Raw genomic sequence first — 14813 nt, forward strand, 5'->3', positions numbered from 1 at the left:
TTGCTTCCTTGCGACTGGGAGCGGGCGGGGAGGGGTCGAGGTGTGAGAGGGGACTCTGCCGGAACGAGTAGACGACAAGTGTGAACAGCTCCATACAACACTATGAGCGAGCGTGTTCCGACACGATTTGAAAACGGACGCGCTGCGTAGGCGAGCCATCCGACAAAAAATGTCGGATCCGTTTTCAAATCGTGTCGGACAAGTGTGAACAGCTCCATACATCCACTACAGCCACTAGGGCATCCGTTTTGAAAACGGGACCCGCCCCCGATTTGAAAACGGAAGTGGGAACGGGCCCTTAGAGATCGAATTAATTCGTCTGGAATCCAAGCAAAGGCGGTAAGTGCCATTTTTCTTTGGTACTAGTAAGATGGGACTGTTCCAAGCACTACTGCTCGGTTCAACGACGCCCATCTCCAACATTCTATCAAGTTCCTTGTGTACAACCGGGAGCAGGTGAGGTGAAATCGGATAGTAACGCTGTTTTACAGGTATACTATTACCAGTGTCTATGACATGTTCCTCTAAATGCGTACGACCAAGTTTGTCCCCAGAAATTGAAATATAATCTTTAACTACATTATCAAGTAAATTTTGTTGATATTTGGATAAGTGATGTTTGTCCACAACACCTCTGACTTCAGAAGTAACCCGAGGAGCAGATTTTACTACCTTCGTATTCATAAACTTAGAAATATCCGGACAAATGTTAAAAGATTTCCAAAAATCAATACCGAGAATAACATCCGTCTTTATATCTGGCATGACAACAAAAATAAACTCTTTTACAACATTATTACATGTTATAGGAAGCGAGATTTTCAAGTTACAGCAAACGGAATGACCCGTCGCAGAGGTTAAGGAAAATGAATTATTGAGCTTAGCCAACCTGGCACCAAGTTTTAAAAGTTTTAAATGAAAATTATTACCGAGAATAGAAACATGTGAGCCTGAGTCCAACAGGCCAGAAAAAACAGTTCCGAGTGTAGAAAAGGATACGAAAGGACGGCCGTCCCTGTCAGCCTTCCCTCCGTAACCTGATGAATCTCCTCCCTGGAATTCACGTTATAACGTTTGAAAGACATGTTTTTATGAGAAGAATTCGCATGCCTGAAAGAATTAGGTTTAGAAGGAGCATTTGTAATTGGTGGCGCCTTTATGCTAGCAGTTGAAGGGGTTTGAGGGGACTTTGAACCTTTCCTCTGGTCAGAACGACTGTCTGCCAATTCAATAAGTTTGCCCAATCTTTTTAGGGTAGTTATGTCCGGAATGGAGTTTAATGCAAGTTTCTGAATATATCTGGGAAGCATATTGCACTGGAGAATTTCCAAAATTTCTACATCAGGCAATTTCTTGTTTAATCTTTTATTTAGGATGAGAACATTCGTGATAAAGGTACCAAGTGAATCATTAGGTGCTTGCATAGTTGACCTCAACTGTGCAAGGAGTCTACGGTCATAATCGATAATTTCATATTCCTCCTTGAGGCCTCCCACAAGGTCATCCCAGGATTCAAAAAGAGAGCGATTGACCCTCAGCCAATCAAGGGCAATACCATCAAAAAGTTCAAACGCGCCTAAAAAAAGATTATGCTTACTTACAGAGCGTGACAGGGCGAGTTCTTCAACACGTTCGAGAAACTTCCTAATGCAAGTAGTGCCATCGTACTTGATATTCCATAAATGCAGTGGAACCAACGGAGATGTGGGAACAATAATGTCTGAGTCCTTGACGGAAGACATGGCAGATTCTTTTACTTGACTCCTTGTATCAGGCATTGTGACTAGATGTACCTAAAGATTAATTGGAAAAAGAAAACAGCCAGGCAACATTAATCACGTCCGAAGACGGCAATAATAAAAAGTAAAATTCCCAAAAGAGGAAAAATGGGTGTAAAATTATTTGTACCTACACATCTAATGGACAAAAGTTCAGAAATGGACATTCACCAATACTATAATTTCAGATGTGGGAATCTGGAACAACTTACAACAATAAAAAAAAAATACGAGATACCCACCAATCTCGCAGAGTACCAACGGACAATAAATAATTTTAAAAGATTAAAAGTAATAATAAAATTTTTTTAAATTGTCTTCAATTTCTAAAAGAAACTCAGCTAGGGGACGACGCAATCCAGGAAGACACACTCCAAACGACATTAAAAACACGAAGAACAGGCCAAATACTAATGTCACACATGAAAAAGAATCAATCCAAAATGCTAACCTAATTAAAATGTTAAAAATATCCGAGAAAAAACCACGTTGGTGCGCCATTATAACCAGATTTCAAGGTTAAGGGCACGTTGCGCGCCATTATGTCGGGATATAATCCCGCAATAGGAAACATGATGATAAAAAAAGTAGTAATAAAAAGAGTCATGAATTACAACATATTATTTATTTCTACAGCGTACAAAACCAGAGCAATCTAGAGATCTCTATAATTTTCATAATTGAATTTAATCTCAGGGCATGTGCGTCGACCGAAGGTCGTGCGCATCGGACTTTTTAATAATAGGTAGCAATGATAGATAGTGTGACTAGAAAATGATTAAGAATAAATAACATAAGAAAACGTGTGTGTGTGACAAAAGTATTCTGACCTGTTATAAAGAGTAGAGGGCGCCAAACATCATTTTACATGACGTTAAATTTAGATGAGAAAGCAATGACCAGCAAGACGATTATAATATGTTGCGTCATTCTTCCCCAAAAGATCGATGTCTCGAATGTTCGTCCAATGTCGTTTGTAGCGTTCGCTGTGTCTTCCGGGATTGCGTCCACAGCCGGCGGGAGCCGTATTGGTACTGGCCGCTCGGGCTCGCTCGAGTTGCCGTCCCCTCTCTTCTTGCCAGTGGAGTCCAGTGTTTACACACTCCGAATAATCTTGAAAATGTAGCGGGTAGTGAAGAACTGCTACAACTGTATTCAGAAATTGCTAGTAGGTCGTGGCGTCGCGTGTTGGTAATGTGCACGGTGCACATCGGGTGTCGAGACGTGGCGTCGCGTCGCGTTTTAATAATGTGTTTCCTCCTTAAAGGAGGAAACACATTATTAAAACGCGACGCGACGCCACGTCTCGACACCCGATGTGCACCGTGCACATTACCAACACGCGACGCCACGACATACTAGCAATTTCTGAATTCAGTTAGCTAACAGCAGTGGAAGTGAATGGTTTTGTACTATGTATTTAATAAATAACGATTCCGATGAAGACTTTGAAGAAGATTTGATGCAAATTATGGGTACATATATGATACTTAAACGACTCAAGAAAAAGAGAATAACTAGGCGTTACTGGGTTCATGAAATAAATCAAAAGAGGGTAATTATTCGGAATCGCTGGACAAGGATTATATGAAATATTTTTGAATAAAACCTTCTGAGTTACCTTAATTACTATAAAAGGAATCTGACTGCATTTGGGATATTTTTAATTTTAGCATTTTAATTTTTAATTACGTAAATCGAAAATTCACTCTCGTTGTAAGGGATGACAGCTGGAATGGTTTCTGTTGATAAAATTTTCTTTTGTTAGTATTCCAGATACGAGTGGCTATATTTTTTACCATGTGCAAATACTAGGTAGGTACTATTTTAGCCGAACTCGAAAAAGAAAATAAAGATATTTAGGTATGTTTTATAAAATAGAAAAATTAAAAAAAGGTTAGGTTATTATAGGTTAGGTTGGATTATTATAGGTTAGGTTCGATTATTATAGGTTAGGTAGGATTATTATTAGGATATAGGTTAGGTTGGATTATTATAGGTTAGGTTAGGTTAGGTTGGATTATTGTAGGTTAGGTTCGATTATTATAGGTTAGGTTAGGTTAGGTTAGTTTGTTCGATTATTATAGGTTAGGTAGGATTATTATTAGGATATAGGTTAGGTTGGATTATTATAGGTTAGGTTAGGTTAGGTTGGATTATTGTAGGTTAGGTTCGATTATTATAGGTTAGGTTGGATTATTATTAGGATATAGGTTAGGTTAGGTTAGGTTGGATTATTATTAGGATATAGGTTAGGTTAGGTTGGATTATATTAGGATATAGGTTAGGTTAGGTTAGGTTGGATTATTATTAGGATATAGGTTAGGTTAGGTTAGGTTGGATTATTATTAGGATATAGGTAAGGTTAGGTTAGGTTGGATTATTATTAGGATATAGGTTAGGTTACGTTAAGTTGGATTATTATTAGGATATAGGTTAGGTTAGGTTGGATTATTATTAGGATATAGGTTAGGTTGGATTATTATTAGGATATAGGTTAGGTTAGGTTAGGTTGGATTATTGTAGGTTAGGTTCGATTATTATAGGTTAGGTTCGATTATTATTAGGATATAGGTTAGGTTAGGTAAGGTTGGATTATTATAGGTTAGGTTAGGTTGGATTATTATCGGTTAAGTTAGGTGTGTTGGTTTAGGTTAGGTTAGGTTAGGTTGGATTATTATGGGTTAGGTTAGGTTAGGTTAGTTTTGGTTTGATTATTATAGGTTGGGTTACTATAGTTTAGGTTAAATAAAACAATAATTATAATAATACCTTAATATAAATAAATTAAATTATTTCTAATTTAATTTATTAAGTAACATAAAAATATTTTATTTTTCGAGTTTGGCCAAAACAGTACCTAACTAGAATTTGCATTCTGAAATGATTCAAATTCTAGCTACTCGTATCGAATACCAATCAGAGAAAATTTCATCAACAGAAATCATTCCAGCTGTCATCCCATACAATGAAAGTGAATTTTCGATTTACGTAATTAAAAATTAAAATGCTAAAATTAAAAATATCCCAAATGCAGTCAGTTTCCTGTTATATTAATTAAGGTAAATCAGAAGGTTTTATTTAAAAATATTTCATATAATCCTTGTCCAGCGATTCCGAATATTTACCCAAAAGAGGAGTATGTGTGGTGAATATCATACTCTGTATCCAGACTTACTTTAAGATATTGAAAGATTTCATATGTATTTTCGGGTTACTAAAACACAATTTGAAGAAATACACGAATTTATTCAAAGTGACATACACAAGATTATTTCTCACAGTATGATCCCTGTATATAGCTAAACTCATATCATATAGAACAGGATATTCTCACAGTATGATCCCTGTATATAGCTAAACTCATGTCATATAGAACAGGATATCGTTTTACCAACTCAATTAATTGTTCGTCGGTGATTTCGCTAAATAAATGCAAAAATAATATTAAATTGGCCAAAATTCCGTATATACTCGGTGACAGTTCTCGAACGACTGACGCGTGGCGTCGGGTGTTGTCTAGAAACATACTGCGCAGGCCGCGTCGGGTGGCGTGTTTACCCCCACCATGGGCAACACGCCGACCTGGCACGTCTAGATCGGGTGGCGTGTGCGCGCATGGCGTCGCGTCGGATGTTCATAGTGTGATTCTGGTCATAAGAAAACAATACATTTGATTCGACTCAACACGCATCGCGTTTCATCGGGTCGCGTCGGGTTTTAATAATGTGTTTCCACCATAATCCTCGTCGAGGGTGTGTGACGTATTTTTGTTGCGGGCAAATTTTTTTCTTCACATATTTATGGTTAAATAGGGGACCAATTTGCTACGTACATGAAGCCCGAGGATGTCGATGATAGTTAGTTGTTTATTTATGGGTCTGGCCTTGAAACACATCTGAAACCGACGCCCAACTCCGTTTTCTTTTAGAAAAAAATAACAGATCTCATTGGCTTAGAGTTTGACATTTCGCTCGAGGCCACGCGACACGGTCTCCGAAATTAGTTAAATTATATCATTTCGTGTCTAAAATATTGCTTGTTAAAGTTCTTTGGGATAAAAATGTTAAGCCAGGGTAGTGTTAGCGAATTACAAACATATATTCAACTTAATGTACTACCTACGTAAGTTCACCTTTAAAGTGAATTAAAAATGTGTTTAAAATTTATTATTTTTCCAAATAAACCAAAGTTCATGTCTAATGGGGTAATTCTTGTTGTAATTTTAAATAAAATGTATTAGCTGTTCTGTATAATTATTAAAGCTAAAATGTGTTAGTGTAGTAATGAATTCAATCATTAATTTCTCAGGTAAATTACACATATACATCTATAAACGGTTGTTTTCCAAATAAAAAATGTTACGGTGATTTAATTAACAATATCATAAAATACATATAGTGAATAAAGTATGCTTTATTAATTATCTTGGTAAATTTTGGATAGGGCCTGACACGCTTATTACGAATATTTTTTAGAAAAAAACTTTATATTCGCCTTAATTACTATAAAAGAAAACTTTTTGCATTTCGGGAGGCGGAAAATTATGCATTTTGATTTTCAATTGCGTAAAACCAAAATTCACTTCGCGAATCGATGTGGCGACAATGCGCCGCCATTAGGAACGCACTGTTATGTTGGTATCACTGATGCATTAACAGGAGCTAAATACGACCGTTGCTATCTTCGTGCGATGCACATGAAAGGCGCTTAATTATGAAAAACAGAATTAATAATATAATGTAAACGAACCTCTAATCAGAATCACTTCAGAGTTAAGCTGAGGCACTGGAATCATTTTGGATTTCATCGTCGTTATAGTTGGAGGTGTTGGTATTCGTTGTCATTATAATTGAAGAATAGAAATAATAATAATAAAAAAAAAAATATAACAAAAAAAAAACAAAATATATTAGGGTTTGTAAACTTCAGCAGCCATTTTGAAAAATTCGTGGAGTCGGTCTTTGTTTTTGGGCACCGTTCTCTTCCACATGAATTCACAGAGATATCCCTCATAATGGGCCTTACTCCTCCCGAATCTGGGTACATTTCCCCTCACATCTCTCCAGCACCGCTCGATATTTTGAGTGTGTGCTCCGGTTTCGGTGTCTACAAATGATAAACTGTGATTCACACTCAGATGCATGAAACCTTCATTTCCAAGGCAATCATACGCCTTCCAGCAATCACTTATGATTGTGGTGCCCGGTAAGATGTATGCTTTAATTATTTCCAACAAGGTTTCTTTGGAGCGATCCTCTACTCCGCAGACAAACATTTTCTTGGATTCTCTTTCGAATCCACCGAAAATCCATTTACCGTCTACTTTTCTACCACGGTTGTACTTGCGCTTTCCAATTTTTGCCTCATCGACTTCCACGGTGATACCAACACCTCCAATCTTCTGCTTCATTTTGTCGCACCAGAGCACACAAACCTCCCGGCAATACGACGACCAGTTCACGACCGTGTCACTGCTGATATCCATCTCTTCCATCAAGAAGGTAGTCCTAGGTGGACGCATCATCGTCCAAAATGACACGAAGGTGCATATTTTGGCGATTGAAAGATTTGACTGGCCGAAAAATGTGCCTTTTCTTATAGAAACAGTAAACTTGCACCTTTTCTTGACCCGATTGTGGCCCGAATCCACCACAAACGTTTTTCGGCAACTGTACGTCATTTTCGAGAAGCTACAAAGATTTTGACAAAGTTCGCACTTTTTCTCCCGGAGAAGCACTCCGTGGCTTCTTAACCACTCAATCATGGCATCTTCATTTCCTACGATGTCTCCAAACCCCATAAGTCCAACTGAACACGAATTGCACGAGATTTTTTCTACTAGAAGGTCTTGTTCGGCGAAAGAAATAGACGGAACTAATTAAGTAAATGCATTGTTCGGAAACGGAAACAAAAAAACCGGGAACAAAAAAACCGGAAGGAAGACATAAATATGAGTATTTATGTCGCGGGAGGCACTAAACATGCAAATTTTGTTATGTTAGTATTCTATTATGTGGCTATACGAAAAGATGCTAGAGCAAAGCGTAGAAAGCAAAATAAAGTGTCCACTTTATACCGCCTGCTCGCGTCAAGGCAAGAAAAACATCCCAGTTTTCAAGTAGTTTACCGGCTACGCGAGGTTTGTGTAACATGGTTTGTGATACAAAAGAAAGTGCCCGTTTATAACGCCTGCTCGCGTCAAGGCAAGAAAAACATCCCAGTTTTCAAGTAGTTTAACGGCTACGCTAGGTTTGTGTAACATGGTTTGTGATACAAAAGAAAGTGCCCGTTTATAACGCCTGCTCGCGTCAAGGCAAGAAAAACATCCCAGTTTTCAAGTAGTTTACCGGCTACGCTAGGTTTGTGTAACATGGTTTGTGATACAAAAGAAATGGCTGTATCTCCCTCAATTTTAGAAAAATTAAAGTTTGTTAACATTATAATTCTGTTGTGTTTTCATAAATTCGCGCCAATCCATTTATATTGCACGAAGTTAGCCATAGTCGTATCTACGCAATGAATCAGGGATACCAACATAACAGTGACGTACCTAATGGCAGCTGATCGCCGCCGCATCGATTCGCGAAGTGAATTTTGGTTTTACGCAATTGAAAATCAAAATGCATAATTTTCCGCCTCCCGAAATGCAAAAAGTTTTCTTTTATAGTAATTTAGGCGAATATAAAGTTTATTTCTAAAAAATATTCGTAATAAGCGTGTCAGGCCCTATCCAAAAATTACCATTATCTTTTGATTCTTCCAAACGAAAAACATATTTTTGTGCATCTTTTATAAATGATATCATTCATCATTGATATCAAAATCATAATTTCTTTATCTACGCAGGCGATATACCTATTAAAAAAAATTGTTGAGCATTAGTGGCAGTATTGTTACAATAATATGATTCTAGTTGGTCTACTAGGAACACCATAATTTATCAGCGATACTATTTCAGGGGATTCAAATCAGTTACTGTTCATTATAAATAATAAAAATAAATAATTTAGTATTCGTTTTAACGATAAGAGTCGCAATTTTTCGATAGTGTAAATGCGTCCTGCCCATCACCAAAAGGGACCACACAATCTTCCTTCCCATCTACTCCCGTCCTACGTCTCTTTATCCTATACCTATACCCCCCATCCCTCCCACACCCCTCAACATATCTTGTAATAAACTGACATCACTTATATTGTCGCACTTTTATAATTAATGTTAGCAGAATGTTAATACTTTGAAAATGTTGTGTTGAATACATTATTAACCTTCAACTTTCTTATGTTTCAGTGTTGGCAATACTTAAAAACCAAAACTAAAAATAAACAGGCCAAGTTAGTTCGGTTTGCGAGGGGCACAGGTGGAGGACCGTCTCTTGAAGAAGACCTCACGGAAGACGAAGCCAGAATCCTGGAGACAATAAACCCAGCATCGATACAGGGACACGTGGGTGTCTCCGAATCTAAAGCGACGTTTAATATGGGGATAGATGATACAGATGCAGTCACAAAACTACACAATTCCAATGATTTTAATACAGTTGACAATACAGAGGTTTCCATAGATCATGTTGGAACTGTGAATAGTCCCATAGGTGGTGATCAAAGTGATATTGAAGTAGATTGCATCTTGGGACAATCAACACCAAATTATTTAAAAAAAAGAGTAGGGAGCATTATGGCAGCAAAAAAAAGAAATATTCTGAAGAGAACATGAAGATCAAAAGGGAGAAGCTTGAGATACAAAAGCAGCAATTAGTGGTGGCTAAAAAAATAGATTAGTAAGGCAAACTAATCTATAGTTGAAAAAAATTTTACAACTTATGGAAAATAGCAAAAAGTAATACCATTAACTTTTTGCTATTTTCCATAAGTTAAGTCAGGTCATATACCAAAAAAATTGATCATTTTCAACGGTAAAAGAAATAAAACACTTAAGTTACATTACTATTTACACGCGTTTCTCCGCCTTTTTAACACGAGCATTTTCTCTAAAAAAAGGTGTATCACGATGTACTTTAATAAAAAGAAAATAAACTTAATGTAATGTAATAACATGTAATTGTAAATTTAATATTAAATAAAAATTAAATATTAAATAAAAAAAAAAATTAAAAAAGTACACAAATGAAACTGTATTAATAAAAAAACATTCATTTAATACATTTCAATCGTTTGCATACTGGGAACTAATAAAAATGTTTTAACATAGTACGTCAGTAGTTCGTCAGTTGATACATAGGCTGCGTTATTAATAAATTAATGTTATAATATAATATATAATATATCATCCGGAGTGTTCAACATCGGTCCTAAGTCATCTCACATACGGCAACCTGACTCAATAAAACACCGTGCCTCCTAACCAGATCCCCAAAATGTCATTCAAATCTATGAACTTATAAACAATTGAATATTCGCGAGAGAGAGATTTCACCCTATATGGGGGGTGAGGTGGCCTTTCCTAGAATCTGAATATGTGCACTTGGAAAAAGAAAAAGCTTTGTCGCCACTGTGAGTCAGCATGTGGCTTTTAAGATGTGCGTTTTTAGAATATGCATAGATGAACAAGGAACAAGAAAAAGTTTTCTCCGTAGTGACTCAACGTGCGTTTCAGATTGCCTTTACAATAACATAAATATGTGCACTCTGGAACATAAAAAAGGTTTTTCGCCACTGTGAGTCAGCATGTGGGTATTAAGATGGGCGTTTTGATAAAATTAAATGTTTCACACGGGACTTGAAAAAGATTTTTCTCCACCGTGAGTTTGCATGTTGCACTTCAGAAAACATGTATAGTTGCACATAGAATATTAAATAGGTTTTCCTACGATGTGAGAGAGCATATTGCTCTTCAGTTGGCATTTTTGATAACATGCATAGTTGCATACGGAACACGAAAAAGAGTTTTCTCCACTGTGAGTCAGCATGTGGAACTTTAGTTGACCCTTACGATAGCACGCATAGTTGCACAGGGAACATGAAAAAGGTTTTTCTTCACTGTGAGTCAGCATGTGTGCCTTTAGGTTACAATGGTAATAACTTGTATAATCGCACTCCAAACATGGAAGAGGTTTTTCTCCACTGTGAATCAGCATGTGCCTCTTTAGCTGACCCTTTTTACAACACGCATATTTGCACACGGAACAAAAAAAGGTTTTTCTCAACTGTGAATCAGCATGTGCCTCTTCAGCTGACCCTTTTGACAACACGCTTAGTTGCACTCCGAACATGAAAACGGTTTTTCTCCACGGTGAATCGGCATGTGCTTCTTCAACTGACTCTTTTGACCACACGCATAGTTGCACACGGAACATGAAAAAGGTTTTTCTCCACTGTGAGTGAGCATGTGACTCGTTAAATTAACCTTTTCTAAACACGCATAGTTGCAAACGGGACATGAAAAAGGTTTTTCTCCACTGTGAATCAGCATGTGCCTCTTCAGCTGACCCTTTTGAAAACACGCATAGTTGCACTCCAAACATGACAACGGATTTCTCCACTGTGAATCAGCATGTGCCTCTTTAGCTGACCCTTCCGATAGCACGCATAGTTGCACACGGAACACGAAAAAGATTTTTCTCCACTGCGAGTCAGCATGTGTGTCTTCAGGTTACCCTGTTGATAACTTGTAAAGTCGCACTCCGAACATGAAAGTGCTTTTTTTCCACTGTGAGTCAGCATGTGCCTCTTCAGCTGACTCTTTTGACGACATGCATAGTTGCACTCGGAACATGAAAATGGTTTTTCTACACTGTGAGTCAGCATGTGGCTCGTTAGGTCGCTCTTTCGATAGCATGCATAGTTGCACACGGAACATGAAAAAGGTTTTTCTCCACTGTGAGTGAGCATGTGGCTCGTTAGTTCGCTCTTTCGATAACATGCATAGTTGCACGCGGAACATGAAAAAGGTTTTTCTCCACTGTGAATCAGCATGTGCCTCTTCAGCTGACCCTTTTGACAACACGCATAGTTGCACTCCAAACATGAAAACGGTTTTTCTCCACTGTGAATCAGCATGTGCATCTCTAGCTGACCCTTTCGATAGCATGCATAGTTGCACACGGAACACGAAAAAGGTTTTTCTCCACTGTGAGTCAGCATGTGGCTCGTTAGGTTGCTTTTTCGATAACATGCATACGTACACACGGAACATGAAAAAGGTTTTTCTCCACTGTGAGTCAGCATGTGGTTCATTAAATGACCCTTATGATTACATGTATAGTTGCACACGGAACATGAAAAAGGTTTTTCTCCACTGTGATTCAGCATGTGCCTCTTCAGCTGACCCTTTTGACAACACGCATAGTTGCACTCCAAACATGAAAACGGTTTTTCTCTACTGTGAAACAGCATGTGCATCTTTAGCTGACCCTTTCGATAGCACGCATAGTTGCACACGGAACACGAAAAAGGTTTTTCTCCACTGTGAGTCAGCATGTGGCTCGTTAGGTCGCTTTTTCGATAAGATACATAGATGCACACGGAACATGAAAAAGGTTTTTCTCCACTGTGAGTGAGCACATGGCTCTTTAAATTACCCTTTAGAAAACACGCATAGTTGCACGCGGAACATGAAAAAGGTTTTTCTCCACTGTGAATCAGCATGTGCCTCTTCAGCTGACCCTTTTGACAACACGCATAGTTGCACTCAGAACATGAAAAAGGTTTTTTTCCACCATGAGTCAGCATGTGGCCCGTTAGGCGGCTCTTTTTATAACATGCATAGTTGCAAACGGAACATGAAAAAGTTTTTTCTCTAACATGGGTGCGTACGTTTATTGCAAAATTTGACTTAGGAGAGGAGTAGTTGTGATGGGGAGGAGTGAATCCTTTTTCCACAAAATGCGTCTGAAGATCTTTCGACAAATTTGAAAAATAACATGGGTGAAAAAGACTCAGTTAAACTTATTTCCTAAACTTAGAGTAAATAAGCGAAGTAAGTTCGTAGAAAGGTTAACAAAATAGGAGAGTCCGAGTCGTTCAAGTTTACAGTGAAAAATTGGTTTTACCTGCTTCCTTGGTAATCCTTCCAAAGCGTTCTAAGCATTCCTCCTTTACATCCGGCAGGTCTATGTCAATTTTCATATAAGTAAGCCCCGCTTCAACTTGTCGGGGTAAGAGATCCGCGTTTATGGTAACTGTCTCCACATTTATGCTTTCTGGAATAAAAAAGGACAATTAATAGAATGAATCTTTGCATGGCCAGCCCTGAAACAAACGGCGCCTGGCGCGAGTTTAATATTTACTGCCCTAACAGTCTAAATTAGTAAACGCCAAGGCAGGATATCACTGTAATCATTAAAATGATGATTTGTGTTTTTTTGTAGAGCGGTATTCATCAAAAATATCAAGGGCGATGTGTTAGGTTAAGTATTCAACGCCCGGAGCGAATTGCACCAATTGCGCCCACATAGCGCCAGCGCTGTATCTTCGTCAAATTGTTATAAACGAGAATTTTTTTTATTGAAAAATTGCATTTTGATGTCCGCTTCAGGGACCGATTCTTCAAGAAGGAAAAACCTTTCTCTAGAGCACCTGTAGTAGAGAGTTTGGTAGTTTTCGGTCAAAGAGATATTGTTTTTCCAATCAATATTTATGTATTTTTAACGTATAATACGTGTAATTCACATCATATCCCGGTGTAAATCGAGGAACCAACAACTTATTATGAATAATATGATAAAGTTTAATGAGTGCTGTATTTTGGTATTTTCCGGCAAGGACGCAGAGTAAGGTGAATACCCAATAAACCTCATATTTTATAAGAGAGGATGTTGTGCACAAGTGTGTGTCCTGTTTGCATGACATTTCTAAAGAGACATTGATTCCGGACATCCGAATTTTAAGTTCTATATTTTACACGTATGCAATGCAACAAACTGGCTGTCTGAGTACTCTCCGCATATTGCGAGCATTCCTTCGTTACAGCTGGGTGGTCGATATCTAAATCTGAAAATGCAATTTCACCTCCATCTTCTTCCTGGAGCCCTGGTTCCGTCTTGATGAATATAGTAGCTGGCTTCAGTAGATCCATGGTCTGCTTTGGTAGAGTTTGGTTATTGGTTTAACCCCAAGAATATATCTGAAACAGAACGTTGTTAAAATAAAATAAAATGATAAAAATCCAAAAGTACAATTAAAGCAGGATACATGAATTAAGGCTTAACTCGTTAAATCATTCCTCCTTATGTACCATTTAAAAATTGAATATAACAACCTGCAAATCCTGATACATTGATAAACACCTAACTTTTAAACAGCATATTCAAGATATTAAAGATAAAATCAACCCTTTAATTAGCGTATTTAGCCGGATATCATATCTGTTACCAAATAAAATTAAAAAAGGTCTATACTATAGACTCGTACATTCACATTTAAACTACTTGATTGAAATCTGGGGAAATGCATATGAAACATATATAAATGAACTACTCGTAAAAAAAAAACAAAGTAATCAAAAAGCTTTTTCACTTCAAACCTAGAACATCAACAGAAAAATTATCTGTGGAAACAAAACTATTAACATTAAGAAACTTTTTATGAATATAAAACATGTCTCCTTATATGCAAAATAAAAAATAAACTCATACATCCAAATACAAAAATCATTAAAACGTACCAAGTACACAGACACTTTACACGGCAACACGATAAAATACATTTAAATACCATACATACTCATTACGGCAAGCAATCCATTGGTTACGAGGGGAGGAACATATATAGTTGCCTCCCAGATGAAATTAAAAATGAAAAAAGTGTAAGTAAATTTAAAAAAAGTTGTTCATTTTTATGCTAAATCGACAAAACAATGATCATGAATAAAATAGTTATGTTATATATTAATGTTTAATCGATTAGTTTTTTCTAGTTAAATAAGTGAAAATGTAATTTTCTTTTAACTAGAATAAAAAAAACATTAAAAAATGTGGTTTCGCTTGGAATATCCTGTCAAAATAACGAAGTCGTAGCCAAAACACATATTTGAAAACCTTAAAGATATGGTTAAGAGAAACGTTGTTTATCG

At 37.2% G+C, this 14813-nt stretch overlaps 1 protein-coding gene across 1 annotated transcript; it reads right to left on the minus strand.

Annotated features, from left to right (window-relative positions):
- Positions 1-6690: 6690 nt before the first annotated feature.
- On the minus strand, positions 6691-7305 carry LOC149415875 (uncharacterized). The gene has a single exon (XM_089641757.1). The coding sequence runs from the start codon at positions 7303-7305 to the stop codon at positions 6691-6693; it is 615 nt and encodes a 204-aa protein (XP_089497883.1).
- Between the last annotated feature and the right edge of the window lie 7508 nt (positions 7306-14813).

Source organism: Hesperophylax consimilis, chromosome 17, assembly GCF_061612785.1.
Source record: "Hesperophylax consimilis isolate HC1 chromosome 17, BYU_Hcon_1.0, whole genome shotgun sequence".
In the NCBI taxonomy this organism is placed as follows: domain Eukaryota; kingdom Metazoa; phylum Arthropoda; class Insecta; order Trichoptera; family Limnephilidae; genus Hesperophylax; species Hesperophylax consimilis.